The 17,407-nt window shown below is 42.9% G+C and overlaps 2 protein-coding genes across 2 annotated transcripts in view; one reads left to right on the forward strand and one right to left on the reverse strand.

Moving 5' to 3' along the window:
* The window catches only part of si (sucrase-isomaltase), a 168,120-nt gene that overhangs the window by 127,115 nt on the left and 23,598 nt on the right, over window positions 1-17,407 (reverse strand). The window contains exons 2-6 of the mRNA XM_071360047.1: window positions 10,331-10,454; window positions 8,441-8,526; window positions 7,993-8,113; window positions 7,569-7,678; window positions 6,925-7,076 (exon numbers count right to left, since the gene is read on the reverse strand). Coding sequence (XP_071216148.1) covers window positions 6,925-7,076; window positions 7,569-7,678; window positions 7,993-8,113; window positions 8,441-8,526; window positions 10,331-10,454 — 593 coding nt within the window. The remainder of the gene's footprint in view (window positions 1-6,924; window positions 7,077-7,568; window positions 7,679-7,992; window positions 8,114-8,440; window positions 8,527-10,330; window positions 10,455-17,407) is intronic.
* Window positions 10,689-11,755, forward strand: LOC139549664 (flagellar attachment zone protein 1-like). Its single transcript, XM_071360332.1, has 2 exons — window positions 10,689-10,694; window positions 11,000-11,755. Exons 1-2 carry the CDS (start codon window positions 10,689-10,691, stop codon window positions 11,753-11,755), a joined length of 762 nt encoding a protein of 253 aa, XP_071216433.1.

Consider the following 17,407-nt stretch of genomic DNA (forward strand, 5'->3'; position numbering starts at 1 on the left):
GTTATATAGTAAACATTACCCAGTAATGTAGTAAATATTACCCAGTTATGTAATAAATATTACCCAGTTATGTAGTAAACATTACCCAGTAATGTAGTAAATATTATCCAGTAATGTAGTACATTTTACCCAGTAATGTAGTAAATATTACCCAGTTATGTAGTAAATATTACCCAGTTATGTATTAAATATTACCCAGTTATGTAGTAAATATTACCCAGTTATCTAATAAATATTACCCAGTAATGTAGTAAACATTACCCAGTAATGTAGTAAATATTACCCAGTTATGTAGTAAATATTACCCAGTTATGTAGTAAATATTACCCAGTTATGTATTAAATATTACCCAGTATTTTTGTAAATGTTACCCAGTTATGTATTAAATATTACCCAGTTATGTAGTAAATATAACCCAGTTATATAATGAATTTTACCCAGTTATGTAGGAAATATTACCCAGTTATGTAATAAATATTACCCACTATTTTTGTAAATGTTACCCAGTTATGTATTAAATATTACCCAGTTATGTAGTAAATATTACCCAGTTATGTAGGAAATATTTCCCAGTTATCTAATAAATATTACCCAGTAATGTGCAATATAACAAGCAGTATAAAGCAATATCTCTTTCTATCTCTGTGAGCCAAATGCCACTCATCTGATAAGCACATTGGGCAAAGGAAAACAAAAGGTCATACCCTTTAAACACACTGTCACTGTGGTTATGTAAAAAAAGATATGCTAAATCACTGAGGAAGGGGTATAATCGGGCAGTCATTAACAAGTGGTGCCATCCTGTACTGTACTGTACATGGTGTATGTGTGCCTCTGTAGTTGACAGATAGACCAAAAGCAGACGCAGGAAATTAATAAATGAACTTCTCATTAAGTCCTATTTTTAGCAGCATTTAATGCAATTAGTTTATTGCACATTTGTAGGGCTTATACATGGAGTGAAAAGTGAATTAATTTACATGTCACTCAGTCCTATTTACCAGCAGCAATAACAGTAGTGGTTTAACCCTTTAATCTGTGGCGTTAGCTAACTAGCTATATTAGCTGCTATGCTACCTGGTTGATGAGATAAACATGGTGCTAAGACATCAGATAGGAGCTAATAACCAACGTAGCTAGCAACCGTTAGCTGGTTATCATTTTGAACATTTTTGTCAACGAGCCATCTGACTTGCAGTGTAATGTTAACTATTTCACTGCTGTGATGATCTGACCAGCCGCAATCGTATTCGTAAATTGAAGTTGATAGTCGGATTAGATGATTGTCGTAATGGGGAGAGAAGGAACTGTTTTAAAAAGCCTAAATAAAGGTTGACAATAGGTTTAACTATCTGAGAATTGTCCTGCATGTGGACCAAGGAAGCTGCAGATCAGCTCGCGTCAGTGTGCGTTCTCACTTCTCAAACTATGGGCATATTTGAGTCATTCAGACAAAACAGCATCGTCGTTTCATTTGTTTTCCTACCCCCCAACTCTCATTTTTAGATATTATGCACATTGATGGCTTGGTAGCAAATGTTATCGCCATTGAGCTGGTTCTCAGCTACACCCGCAATAACATCTGCTAAATATGTGTATGTGACCAATAACATCTGCTAAATATGTGTATGTGACCAGTAACATCTGCTAAATATGTGTATGTGACCAATCACATCTGCTAAATATGTGTATGTGACCAATCACATCTGCTAAATATGTGTATGTGACCAATCACATCTGCTAAATATGTGTATGTGACCAATCACATCTGCTAAATATGTGTATGTGACCAATCACATCTGCTAAATATGTGTATGTGACCAATCACATCTGCTAAATATGTGTATGTGACCAATCACATCTGCTAAATATGTGTATGTGACCAATAACATCTGCTAAATATGTGTATGTGACCAATCACATCTGCTAAATATGTGTATGTGACCAATCACATCTGCTAAATATGTGTATGTGACCAATCACATCTGCTAAATATGTGTATGTGACCAATCACATCTGCTAAATATGTGTATGTGACCAATCACATCTGCTAAATATGTGTATGTGACCAATCACATCTGCTAAATATGTGTATGTGACCAATAACATCTGCTAAATATGTGTATGTGACCAATCACATCTGCTAAATATGTGTATGTGACCAATCACATCTGCTAAATATGTGTATGTGACCAATCACATCTGCTAAATATGTGTATGTGATCAATCACATCTGCTAAATATTTGTATGTGACCAATCACATCTGCTAAATATGTGTATGTGACCAATAACATCTGCTAAATATGTGTATGTGACCAATCAAATTTGATTTAAATGGCAGCAAGTAATATGAGCAATGGAGAGAGATGTGAAAGGGATTTTTACCATTCAAATAACACGTTTTCCCATTATGTTGTTATGTAGTTAGTCATTATCATGGTTTTAACAGGAGTCATAATCATAGTTTTAACAGGAGTCATTATCATGGTTTTAACAAGAGTCATAATCATGGTTTTAACAGGAGTCATAATCATGGTTTTAACAGGAGTCATTATCATGGTTTTAACAGGAGTCATAATCATAGTTTTAACAGGAGTCATTATCATGGTTTTAACAAGAGTCATAATCATGGTTTTAACAGGAGTCATAATCATGGTTTTAACAGGAGTCATTATCATGGTTTTAACAGGAGTCATTATCATGGTTTTAACAGGAGTCATAATCATGGTTTTAACAGGAGTCATAATCATGGTTTTAACAGGAGTCATAATCATGGTTTTAACGGGTCATAATCATGGTTTTAACGGGTCATAATCATGATTTTAACAGGAGTCATAATCATGGTTTTAACGGGTCATAATCATGGTTTTAACAGGAGTCATAATCATGGTTTTAACAGGTCATAATCATGGTTTTAACGGGTCATAATCATGGTTTTAACCTTTTGTCAATAGGGGGAGCTGTTAGCATTATTTATTTTTTTACATTTCCAAATTAAACTGCCTCGTACTCAATTCTTGCTCGTACAATATGCATATGATTATTACTATTGGATAGAAAACAATCTCTAGTTTCTAAAACCATTTGAATTATGTCTGTGGGGGAACCAGAACTCTTTCTACAGCAAAAATCATGACAGGAACTGCGAAGGTCTGAAAACTAGGCTCTGATCTCGGATCAGTTTAAAACTCTGTGTATGCCCTATGGATCGAAATGAACTGCACCCGCCTTCCCCTGGATGTCAGTAACCAATGAGAAGTGGAATGGTGTCTCTACGTGTTTCTCAGAGTTTATAAAAGGCAATGGAGTCAGATGTCCCTTCTTTTCGACGCTCGCCAAGGCGCAAGAGGGGACATCAGAATTGCATGTTGAATAGCTCTTGTTATCGGGCTAAGATATATCCGTCTGTGATTTAATTCGAAATAGGTGTTAGAAACATCATAACGAAGTTATTTGAAACCGATTTATATCAGTTTATGCGAGTATATTGCTAATTTTCGGAATTTCCTTAGTATTGCGTTTGAGGATTTGGACATGTGTGTGCCGTGTAGCTATCGTTAGCTGCTAGTTCCGAAGTTGAAGAGGTCGTTTTACAACAAAGCAACGATTATTTTGGACAAAGGACACATTGCCCAAGATACTGATGGAAGCTCGTCCAAAAGTAAGAGTTATTTATGATTTTATTCCGTATTTATGTGGAAAAATGTAAACGCAGTTGTCGGCCATTTTTTGCGGCACTAGTCTGGCTGTAACTCACAATGTATGTCTTGTAACGTTAATTTTAAAAATCTAAATCAGCGGTTGCATTAATAACCAATGCATCTTTCATTAGCTGTCCAACCTGTATTTTTTTTGTCAATCTAATCGATAAATAATCGTAAACATAGGTGCCTTTCCAAGATGGCGCCGGCCAGAATGCATGCCATGTTTTGACAGATTACATTGCATAACCACGATTTGTGATGCTAAATATGCACATTTTCGAACAAACTCTATATGCATTGTGTAATATGATGTTACAGGACTGTCATCTGAAGAATTCTGAGAAGGTTAGTGAAAAAATTAATATATTTTGGTGGCGATAACGTTATCGCCCCTTTTGCATTGATTCAATGCTGGGGTGATGTTAGCTCATGTGGTATGCTAATATAACGATATATTGTGTTTTCGCTGTAAAACACTTAGAAAATCTGAAATATTGTCTGGATTCACAAGATCTGTGTCTTTCGATTGCTGTATGCTGTGTATTTTTCAGAAATGTTTTAGGATGAGTATTTTGGTAATTGACGTCGGTCTCTGTAATTATTCCGGCTGCTTCCAACGCTATTTCAGATTGCAGCTGCAATGTAGAACTGTGATTTATACCTGAAATATGCACATTTTTCAAAAAAAACATATGCTATACCATAAATATGTTATCAGACTGTCATCTTATGAAGTTGTTTCTTGGTTAGTGGCTATATATATCTTTATTTAGTCGAATTAGTGATAGCTACTGATGCAGGAAAAAAATGGTGGAGAAAAAAAGTGGTGTCTTTTGCTATCGTGGTTAGCTAATAGATTTACATATTGTGTCTTCCCTGTAAAACATTTTAAAAATCAGAAATGATGGCTGGATTCACAAGATCTGTATCTTTCATCTGGTGTCTTGGACTTGTGATTTAATGATATTTAGATGCTTGTATTTACTTGTGACGCTATGCTAGGCTATGCTAGTCAGCTTTTTTACTGTGGGGGGTGCTCCCGGATCCGGGATGAGTACCAAGTAAAAGTTAACGGGTCATAATCATGATTTAAACGGGTCATAATCATGGTTTTAACAGGGGCAGGTAGCCTAGTGGTTAGAGTGTTGGGCCAGGAACCAAAAAGTTTCTAGATCAAATCCCAGAGGTGACAAGGTAAAAATCTGTCCCTGAACACGGCAGTTAACCCACTATTCCAAGGTTCTCATTGTAAATAAGAATTTGTTCTTAACTGGCATGCCTAGGTAAATAAATAACAGGGGTCATAATCATGGTTTTAACGACCGTCATAATCGTGGTTTTAATGGTTTTACAGTGAGACTGCATAAAGGTTCATTTGGCTGGTTGGAAGTTCAACGGTTTTACAGTGAGACTGCATAAAGGTTCATTTGGCTGGTTGGAAGGTCAACGTTTTTACAGTGAGACTGCATAAAGGTTCATTTGGCTGGTTGGAAGTTCAACGTTTTTACAGTGAGACTGCATAAAGGTTCATTTGGCTGGTTGGAAGGTCAATTTTTTTACAGTGAGACTGCATAAAGGTTCATTTGGCTGGTTGGAAGTTCAACGTTTTTACAGTGAGACTGCATAAAGGTTCATTTGGCTGGTTGGAAGTTCAATGGTTTTACAGTGAGACTGCATAAAGGTTCATTTGGCTGGTTGGAAGGTCAACGGTTTTACAGTGAGACTGCATAAAGTTTCATTTGGCTGGTTGGAAGTTCAACGTTTTTACAGTGAGACTGCATAAAGGTTCATTTGGCTGGTTGGAAGTTCAATGGTTTTACAGTGAGACTGCATAAAGGTTCATTTGGCTGGTTGGAAGTTCAATGGTTTTACAGTGAGACTGCATAAAGGTTCATTTGGCTGGTTGGAAGTTCAATGTTTTTACAGTGAGACTGCATAAAGGTTCATTTGGCTGGTTGGAAGGTCAATTTTTTTACAGTGAGACTGCATAAAGGTTCATTTGGCTGGTTGGAAGTTCAACGTTTTTACAGTGAGACTGCATAAAGGTTCATTTGGCTGGTTGGAAGTTCAATGGTTTTACAGTGAGACTGCATAAAGGTTCATTTGGCTGGTTGGAAGGTCAACGGTTTTACAGTGAGACTGCATAAAGTTTCATTTGGCTGGTTGGAAGTTCAACGTTTTTACAGTGAGACTGCATAAAGGTTCATTTGGCTGGTTGGAAGTTCAATGGTTTTACAGTGAGACTGCATAAAGGTTCATTTGGCTGGTTGGAAGTTCAATGGTTTTACAGTGAGACTGCATAAAGGTTCATTTGGCTGGTTGGAAGTTCAATGTTTTTACAGTGAGACTGCATAAAGGTTAATTTGGCTGGTTGGAAGTTCAATGGTTTTACAGTGAGACTGCATAAAGGTTCATTTGGCTGGTTGGAAGTTCAATTGTTTTACAGTGAGACTGCATAAAGGTTCATTTGGCTGGTTGGAAGTTCAACGTTTTTACAGTGAGACTGCATAAAGGTTCATTTGACTGGTTGGAAGTTCAACGTTTTTACAGTGAGACTGCATAAAGGTTAATTTGGCTGGTTGGAAGTTCAATGGTTTTACAGTGAGACTGCATAAAGGTTCATTTGGCTGGTTGGAAGGTCAACGTTTTTACAGTGAGACTGCATAAAGGTTCATTTGGCTGGTTGGAAGTTCAACGTTTTTACAGTGAGACTGCATAAAGGTTCATTTGGCTGGTTGGAAGTTCAACGTTTTTACAGTGAGACTGCATAAAGGTTCATTTGGCTGGTTGGAAGTTCAACGGTTTTACAGTGAGACTGCATAAAGGTTCATTTGGCTGGTTGGAGATGTAATCAGTTGGCATGATGACTGTGATGTCACACAGACCGACTGAGCGTGCTCTAGAGTGACACAGATGTAACCACACGGTCACCAAGGGAGACTGACATGGAACACAGAAAATAAACGTGTTGTGCGTGTGTGTGTATGCGTGTGTGTGCATGCGTGTACGTGTGAGCGTGTGTGTCTTTGGCATTCTGACAGAATAATACATATTAATGAAGTGACTGCATGGTCTACAGTACCTCTATGAGGATCAAATGTGTGACGCTGTAACCAATCGTACAGGCTTGAGAGCATTAGTACCAAGGTTGGAGTGTAACAGAAAGACTGATGGATTTTTTTGAGACTGACAGAAGACAAAATTTAGAAAGAAACTCACAGGACTTTCTTGGTGGCTGCCCTGCGTACTTGGAAGCCGAAGGGGTTGTGTGTGAGCTGTACCTCGTAGTTAAGAGGACCTGAGGGATGGGTGGCAGGGGGCTTGATGTGCTCATGGGGAACCTCAAATCGCTGCTTATGGGCATCTGAGATCTGGAGACAAAACACAGGGACAGGGGTCAGGAGGATGTGTGTTTTGAGACAAAACACAGGGACAGGGGTCAAGAGGACGTGTGTTTTGAGACAAAACACAGGGACAGGGGTCAGGAGGACGTGTTTTGAGACAAAACACAGGGACAGGGGTCAGGAGGACGTGTGTTTTGAGACAAAACACAGGGACAGGGTTCAGGAGGACGTGTGTTTTGAGACAAAACACAGGGACAGGGGCCAGGAGGACGTGTGTTTTGAGACAAAACACAGGGACAGGGGTCAGGAGGACGTGTGTTTTGAGACAAAACACAGGGACAGGGGTCAGGAGGACGTGTGTTTTGAGACAAAACACAGGGACAGGGGTCAGGAGGACGTGTGTTTTGAGACAAAATACAGGACAGGGGTCAGGAGGACATGTGTTTTGGACAGGTGTCAGGAGGACGTGTGTTTTGGTGTGGATTACAAGTGACAGTGTGTGTGTGTTTGTGTGTGTACCTTGAATCTCAGTCGGTTCACTGTCTGCATGTCAACATGGAAAGCCAGCTCCTCTATGTCTTCACCAAACAGAGAGGGGGCAACCTTCCTTTTCAGAAGGGCCGACAAGCCTCCAATCACAAGCACAGAGGTATTGAAAGAAAAAAAGTTAAAAGCAGAAATCCAAGACGGCAAATTCAATAGCTATTTCTAGTATAGGCCATGATATGTTTTGAATTATTTTATCATTTGAGCAAAGACTGTTTCCTGAGGGTCAGGACTGACTGTGAAGGAGGTAGTGATATCATGTCTATCATGTTTAGCAATATGCTGTACATGTTATATGTACATGAAATCATACCTTAGGGGCAGCGAGAGAAAGATTGAAAATAAGCGATACGGAAAGAGGGTGGATGGGGGGGAGGAAGAAGGAGGTAGAGCTCACTGTAGGTGTTGGGTTTCTCCTCGCGCACCACAGAGTAGCCGTGATTGGTGGAGAAGAAGCACCATGGAGCGTTTCTCTCGTCCAATGGACTCCAACAACAGCCTCTCTGCAGACACCCCAGCTAGTGTAGGAAGGGAATCATCATCATCATGTATAATGCTATGGTTACGGTCCTCCTTGACAGCTACTGGAAATGCAGGTTTTTGCTCCAACCAAGTTGTAACAGGCCCAATTGAGCTAATCAAGGTCCTGCAGGGCCGCTACTTAGTATAACTAGATGTGCTAGATAAGAGTTTGATGTAAAACCTGCAGGAGGGTAGCTCTCCAGGAGGAGGGTTCGGTACTCCTGATATCTACATCCTGTTTAGTAATGATGGGAAAGTGAATCCTCTAGGAATGATGAGACGTGTTGAGGACCCAGGTCACCCAGGTCTCCATGGAAACATACCTTAGATGCACCGGCGTCAGGGAAACAGTCGACTCTCTCCCCCAGGGGAATAACGGGACATTCTGGAACCACGGTGTCTGTGGTCTCTGTCAGAGCATACAGGGAATACGTTTCTACTGACCAAACACTGACACAACAACCAATCACAAATCATCACTGATAAGCATCAGTGAATTTCCGTTTAGGTTGGAATTCATGAGTTCACTTGACATTGAGTAAATTAAATGGAGTAGGGATAATTATACAAGTGATGCTACTAATGTATCTGCCCTTTGAGCGACTGTCTGGGGCATGACATTGACCAAGCAGAGAGGATGAGTGGAAGCAGACTGAGGCAGGACATTGACCAAGCAGAGAGGATGAGTGGAAGCAGACTGGGGCATGACATTGACCAAGCAGAGAGGATGAGTGGAAGCAGACTGGGGCATGACATTGACCAAGCAGAGAGGATGAGTGGAAGCAGACTGGGGCAGGACATTGACCAAGCAGAGAGGATGAGTGGAAGCAGACTGGGGCATGACATTGACCAAGCAGAGAGGATGAGTGGAAGCAGACTGGGGCATGACATTGACCAAGCAGAGAGGATGAGTGGAAGCAGACTGGGGCAGGACATTGACCAAGCAGAGAGGATGAGTGGAAGCAGACTGGGGCATGACATTGACCAAGCAGAGAGGATGAGTGGAAGCAGACTGAGGCAGGACATTGACCAAGCAGAGAGGATGAGTGGAAGCAGACTGGGGCAGGACATTGACCAAGCAGAGAGGATGAGTGGAAGCAGACTGAGGCAGGACATTGACCAAGCAGAGAGGATGAGTGGAAGCAGACTGAGGCAGGACATTGACCAAGCAGAGAGGATGAGTGGAAGCAGACTGAGGCAGGACATTGACCAAGCAGAGAGGATGAGTGGAAGCAGACTGAGGCAGGACATTGACCAAGCAGAGAGGATGAGTGGAAGCAGACTGAGGCAGGACATTGACCAAGCAGAGAGGATGAGTGGAAGCAGACTGAGGCAGGACATTGACCAAGCAGAGAGGATGAGTGGAATCAGACTGGGGCAGGACATTGACCAAGCAGAGAGGATGAGTGGAAGCAGACTGAGGCATGACATTGACCAAGCAGAGAGGATGTGTAGAAGCAGACTGGGGCATGACATTGACCAAGCAGAGAGGATGAGTGGAAGCAGACTGAGGCAGGACATTGACCAAGCAGAGAGGATGAGTGGAATCAGACTGAGGCATGACATTGACCAAGCAGAGAGGATGAGTGGAAGCAGACTGGAGCAGGACATTGACCAAGCAGAGAGGATGAGTGGAAGCAGACTGGGGCAGGACATTGACCAAGCAGAGAGGATGAGTGGAAGCAGACTGGGGCAGGACATTGACCAAGCAGAGAGGATGAGTGGAAGCAGACTGGGGCAGGACATTGACCAAGCAGAGAGGATGAGTGGAAGCAGACTGGGGCAGGACATTGACCAAGCAGAGAGGATGAGTGGAAGCAGACTGGGGCAGGACATTGACCAAGCAGAGAGGATGAGTGGAAGCAGACTGAGGCAGGACATTGACCAAGCAGAGAGGATGAGTATCTGCAGACTGGGGCAGGGTTCTGTCTCATCCCTAATATACAAAACAAAACCATGAGCAGTGACCGGAAGAGAGAGACAGAGGAAGAGAGAGGGAGAGACAGAGAAAGGGAGAGAGAGAGAGAGAGTGTTGGTGTGCATGTGTGCATGTGTCTGTGTGGTTGGCATTGTCTCCCCTCTAGAAAGTTGTTTGTGATTTGGAGTGACAGCTGTCATAATATCCATATTATGCCCCTAAAACAACCCTTACTGTCCTCAGCCCTGTCCCCTTTCTCTGTTGTGTGTGTGTGTGTGTGTGTGTGTGTTCTCACCGTCTTTGATGACTGCAGGTTCCCCAGTAGCCATTAGAGCAACTAAAGCAACAGCCACTGTTGTCACCAGCAGGAATATGACTGTCAGAGTCACCTCCAACCCTGAAAACTTCCGATTCCACATCTAACACAGACACACAGCAAAAGACACAGTAAATAAATATACATCCGCCAAACAAAAGATGCATTCTGTGTGTCACCAGTCATCCCCTCTGATGAACACAACATCAGGTCATCATGTTGTCAACAAGGCCATATTGCAGATAATCTGTACTTCAGTTGGTAGACTAGAACATGGCTCTTGCAATGCCAATGTTCAAATCCCGGGACCACCTATACATAAAAAATGTATGCACGCATGACTGTAAGCCACGTTGGGATAAAATAATCTGCTAAATGACATTTATTATTAGATATTATTTATTAGCTATGTTATGGACAATAGCTACTGCTGCCAAGGAAATGGACCTGAGGACACTAGAGGACACTACTGCTGTCTAGGAAAAGGACCTGAAGACAGTAGAGGACACTACTGCTGTCAAGGAAAAGGACCTGAAGACACTAGAGGACACTACTGTTGTCAAGGAAAAGAACCTGAAGACAGTAGAGGACACTACTGCTGTCAAGGAAATGGACCTGAGGACACTAGAGAACACTACTGTTGTCTAGGAAAAGGACCTGAAGACAGTAGAGGACACTACTGCTGTCAAGGAAAAGGACCTGAAGACACTAGAGGACACAACTGCTGTCAAGGAAAAGGACCTGAAGACAGTAGAGGACACTACTGCTGTCAAGGAAAAGGACCTGAAGACACTAGAGGACACTACTGCTGTCAAGGAAAAGGACCTGAAGACAGTAGAGGACACTACTGTTGTCAAGGAAAAGGACCTGAAGACAGCAGAGGACACTACTGTTGTCAAGGAAAAGGACAAGAAGACAGTAGAGGACACTACTGCTGTCAAGGAAAAGGACCTGAAGACAGTAGAGGACACTACTGTTGTCAAGGAAAAGGACCTGAGGACACTAGAGGACACTACTGCTGTCAAGGAAAAGGACCTGAAGACAGTAGAGGACACTACTGTTGTCAAGGAAAAGGACCTGAAGACAGTAGAGGACACTACTGTTGTCAAGGAAAAGGACCTGAAGACAGCAGAGGACACTACTGTTGTCAAGGAAAAGGACCTGAAGACAGTAGAGGACACTACTGCTGTCAAGGAAAAGGACCTGAAGACAGTAGAGGACACTACTGTTGTCAAGGAAAAGGACCTGAGGACACTAGAGGACACTACTGCTGTCAAGGAAAAGGACCTGAAGACAGTAGAGGACACTACTGTTGTCAAGGAAAAGGACCTGAAGACAGTAGAGGACACTACTGTTGTCAAGGAAAAGGACCTGAGGACACTAGAGGACACTACTGTTGTCTAGGAAAAGGACCTGAAGACAGTAGAGGACACTACTGCTGTCAAGGAAAAGGACCTGAAGACACTAGAGGACACTACTGCTGTCAAGGAAAAGGACCTGAGGACACTAGAGGACACTACTGTTGTCAAGGAAAATGATCTGAGGACACCACAGGAAACTACTGCTGTCAAGGAAAATGACCTGAGGACACATGTCTGCCTCCTTCGTTGGGGACAACCACATTTCACTCTGTATCGTCCCCGGCTCAATCAGCGTGTTTCTCACTAACACCAGACATGACAAATGGACTGGAGAGAGAAAGTGAGGCAGTGGGATAGGAAGAAGGCAAGGTGGAGTGTGTGTGTGTGTGTGTGTGTGTGTGTGTGTGTGTGTGTGTGTGTGTGTGTGTGTGTGTGTGTGTGTGTGTGTGTGTGTGTGTGTGTGTGTGTGTGTGTGTGTGTGTGTGTGTGTGTGTGTGTGTGTGTGTGTGTGTGTGTGTTAGAGAGATATAGAGCGAGTGCTCAATACTGAATGGTTCAGTGTTCCTAGTGCTTGCCAGAGCAGCAACAGCCATTATAAGCAGACCCATCACATCTCCCTACCCATTAGGCTCCAGTCCCAGTACTGGTGGAGGCACAGGCAAGGTGAGTATGTGTGTGTGTTTCTGTATGTGTGTGTGTGTTTGTGTGTGTGTGTGTGTTTGCGTGTGTGTGTGTGCGCCTGTTTATGTGTGTGTGTGTGTGTGTGTGTGTGTGTGTGTGTGTATGAGGCGCATGGCCAGCTTGTTTAATGTGGTGTGAAGAGCATGCGAGGGCAAGCATACAGACCGCCGGGAAACGTTTTTGTGTCACCATTCGCCCGCAATCAATTAACACACCACAAATCACCACTAAAAAACACAGTCATATATTACGTGACACAGCAGCACACACAGCGGACATGGTCTGTCAGACTCAAACACACACAGCGGACATGGGCTGTCAGACTCAAACACACACAGTGGACATGGTCTGTCAGACTCAAACACACACAGTGGACATGGTCTGTCAGACTCAAACACACACAGCAGCGCACATGGTCTGTCAGACTCAAACACACACAGCGGACATGGTCTGTCAGACTCAAACACACACAGCGGACATGGTCTGTCAGACTCAAACACACACAGCAGCGCACATGGTCTGTCAGACTCAAACACACACAGCGGACATGGGCTGTCAGACTCAAACACACACAGTGGACATGGTCTGTCAGACTCAAACACACACAGTGGACATGGTCTGTCAGACTCAAACACACACAGCAGCGCACATGGTCTGTCAGACTCAAACACACACAGTGGACATGGTCTGTCAGTCTCAAACACACACAGTGGACATGGTCTGTCAGTCTCAAACACACACAGTGGACATGGTCTGTCAGACTCAAACACACACAGTGGACATGGTCTGTCAGACTCAAACACACAGTGGACATGGTCTGTCAGACTCAAACACACACAGTGGACATGGTCTGTCACACTCAAACACACACAGTGGACATGGTCTGTCAGTCTCAAACACACACAGTGGACATGGTCTGTCAGTCTCAAACACACACAGTGGACATGGTCTGTCAGTCTCAAACACACACAGTGGACATGGTCTGTCAGACTCAAACACACTGTCACCAACTGCTCCATATGAACTATAAACATGATCCAATATCATTTGCATTGTCAGACATATGATAAGGACCTTTGACCTCTTGTTGATGTCGAAATAGCAGTTCTACTTGAGCTCCACAAGGACCCTACAGACACCTTCTATACTATTATTAACAGACAGGGTCAAAGTCTCAGCTCTATAAACAACAGGACCCTTCAGACACCATCTATACTATCATTTAACAGACAGGGTCAAAGTCTCAGCTCTATAAACAACAGGACCCTTCAGACACCATCTATACTATCATTTAACAGACAGGGTCAAAGTCTCAGCTCTATAAACAACAGGACCCTTCAGACACCATCTATACTATCATTTAACAGACAGGGTCAAAGTCTCAGCTCTATAAACAACAGGACCCTTCCGACATCTTCTTGTGCCAGCTTCAGGTATGCTCAAGGAGGGTGGCGAGTTAGAATACCCCATGATAAGCTGCAGACCATACTATTTACCAAGAGAGTTTTCATCTATATTATTTGTGGCTTTCTATTTACGACCACAAATCGAAGCTGACACTAAGACCTCACTCAACCAACAGGAAAAATGTTCGTCCAGAGATGTTCCTACTGGCCAGTGATATTAATGCTGGGAAACTGAAATCTGTCTACTTCATTTCTACCAGTATAACACATGAAAAACACTAGATCATCTTTACTTCACACATATAAAAGTATTATCTCAGGGACTCCTGAGTGGCGCAGCGGTCTAAGGCACTGCATCGCAGTGCTTGAGGCGTCACTACAGAACCGGATTCGATTCCAGGCTGTGACACAACCGGCCGTGACTGGGAGTCCCATAGGGCGACGCACAATTAGCCCAGTGTCGTCCGGGTTAGGGGAGGGTATGACCAGGGGGTGCATTATTTGGCTCATCGCGCTCTAGCGACTCTTTGTGGCGTACTGGCCGCATGCAGGCTGACCTTGGTCATCAGTTGAAAGATGTTTCCTCCGACACATTGGTGCAGCTAGGTTAAGCGGGCAGGTGTTAAGAAAAGTGGTTAGGCGGGTCATGTTTCGGAGGACGCATGACTCGACGTTCGCATCGCCCGTTGGGAAAATGAAGCGGTGAGACAAGATCGTAATTGGATCGCAATTGGATATCATGAATTTGGTGAGAAAAAGGGACAAAAAATAACTAAATAATAAGATAAGATTTATCCCACGCCATGTATTTGGCTTATCTGACCATAACTCAGATAACTGCTTACAAGAACAAACTCTAACAGGAAGTACCAGTGACGCGCTCAATATCGAAGGGGACCGATGAAGCGGATGCTAAGCTACAGGACTGTTTCTATTCTGGGACTCATCCAATGGCATTGAGGTGTTTACCACATCAGTCATCGGCTTCATTAAAAAGTACATCGACAACATCATCCCCACAGTGACCGTACGTACATATCCCAGCCAGAAGCCATGGATGACAGGCAACATCCGCATTAAGCTACAGGCTAGAGCTGCCACTTTCAAGGAGTGGGACACTAACCCGGACGCATATAAGAAATCTCTCTAAGCCCACCGACGAACGATCAAACAGGCATAGCTTCAAAAAAGGACTCGAAAAAGGACTCGAATCCTGCTACACTGGCTCTGACATTTTGCAAACTATCATGGATTACAAAGGGAAAACCAGCCGAGAGTGACGCGGGCCTACCAGATAAGCTAAATGCCTTCTATGCTCGCTTCGAGGCAAGCAACACTGAACCATGCATGAGAGCACCAACTGCTCTGGACGACTGTGAGATGACGCTCTCCGTAGAAAATGTGAGTAAGACCATTAAACAGGTTAACATTCACAAAGCCGCTGCGCCAGATGAATTACAAGGACACGTACTCAGCGCATGCACTGACCAGCTGGCAAGTGTCTTGACTGACATTTTCAACCTCTCCCTGACCCAGTATGAAATACCCATGTTTCAATCAGACCACCATAGTTCCTGTGCCCAAGAGTGCCAAAGTAACCTGTCTCAATGACTGTCGCCCGTCACACTCACATATGTAGCCATGAAAGACTTTGAAAGGCTCGTCATTGCTCACATCAACACCATCATCCTAGACACCCTGGACCCATTCCAATGTGCATACTGCGCCAACAGACCCACAGATGACAAAGGAGCTGATGGTGGACTACAGGGCTATAGACAGGGCATCGACAGGGCTGTAGTTGAGCGGGTCGAGAGCTTCAAGTTCCTCTGTGTCCGCATCACTAAGGATCTGTCATGGTCCAACCACACCAACACAGTCGTGAAGAGGGCACCACAATGTATCTTCACCCTCAGGAGGCTGGAAAGATCAAAGCTGCACCATTGAAAGCATCTTGACTAGCTGCATCCTCACTTGGTATGGCAACTGCTTGGCCTTCGACCGTAAGGCACATCAATGAGGCGGAGCTCCCTGCCATCCAGGACCTCTATACCAGGCGGTGTCAGAGGAAGGCAAAGACTCCAGACACCCAAGTCATAGACTGTTCTCTCTGCAACTGCACGGCAAGCGTTACCGAAGTTTAGAACCAACAGGACCCTGAACAGGGTCTACCCGCAAGCCATAAGACTGCTGAATAGTTAGTTAAATAGTTATCTGCATTGACCCTTTTTTTCCTTCACCTTTTCAACTCATCACATATGCTGCTGCTACTGTTAACTCTCTGCCACTTTATTCCCAGTTTTATGTACATAACTACCTCAATTACCTCATAAACCTGCACATAGACTCAGTACTGGTACACCTAGTATATAGCCAAGTTATCGTTACTCATTGTGTATCTTTTATTACGTGTTTTACTATTCTATTATTTCTCTATTTTCTTTCTCTCTGCTTTGTTGGGAAGGGCCCGTAAAGTAATCATTTCACTGTTAGTCCACACCTTTCCTTTATGAAGCATGTGACAAATAACATTTGATTTTAAGGATTTGACTTGATCCTATTTGTATTTTGTATTTATTATGGATCCCCATTAGCTGCTGCCAAGGCACTATCATTAACAAACAGGGTCAAATTCTCACCTCTATAACTAACATGATCTAAGGTTTAGATTTAATCTATATTACAGAAGTAAAAACAATGTTTGAGTGTTCGTGGAGACTGCTTTCACCGTAAACACTGTGTCGGCTCAATCGGGAAAATACATTCAAATTTTAATGTAGGTCTTCCGCAATAAAGATTGAATCCAGCCCTGAAATGGCTAGGGCTGCATGACAAGGACAAACTCTATTGTAGAAGTTTCATGAAATAGAGCATGATTAACACTGTGAACTTATTTAGTTACAAATGAACACATTTGTACTTCACAACATAGGTTTTTCTAGCTGACAAATGTGCAACAGGTAGACGTTTCTTCTCTTGCCGCTTGATGATAGAGAATCGAGGAGTTCATACTAATGCATGTAGAACACTCCCTGTAATAACCTCATTTCGCTATCCATGATGGTAATGGTAATTTATCTTTAACCTAATAGTTATTCTTTCTCTATACGTTGTCTACAGGCTTCCCTCTAGCCTGTCTTTTCCTCTTTACTCAATAAACGACACACAGAGTATCTCTTCTGCGATGACGTAGAATTATTAGGCTTTGAACAACTTCTGTATCCTACCTGAGGTCTGCTTTAATGATCACAGAAGCGGTAGGCCAGTAACAGTTGAAGCTAGGTCGCACAGTAGTTTAAGCTGGCAACTGTTTGTGTCGTACTCAAATAAAATGTAGTTCTAAACACACGATAAAATAGTATATTTCTGAATACCTTATCTGAGACTATGTTCCCCAGTGAGTTAGAAGTTGTCTCACCTCGCACTGCTTCTTGCCTTACTACTCCTTTGCACCGTCGTCTGTCTCATCCACGTTATATCATATCACTCTGCAATAAGGTCTTGGTGTTGGTGTGTGAACATGTTGAAATTCAATACTCTGTATGTATTTATATCCGTGTGTAAGCGATAGCAAGAAAGAGTGTGTGTGTGTGTGTGTGTTTTACAAC

This window comes from Salvelinus alpinus, chromosome 22 (genome assembly GCF_045679555.1).
Source record: "Salvelinus alpinus chromosome 22, SLU_Salpinus.1, whole genome shotgun sequence".
Lineage (NCBI taxonomy): Eukaryota > Metazoa > Chordata > Actinopteri > Salmoniformes > Salmonidae > Salvelinus > Salvelinus alpinus.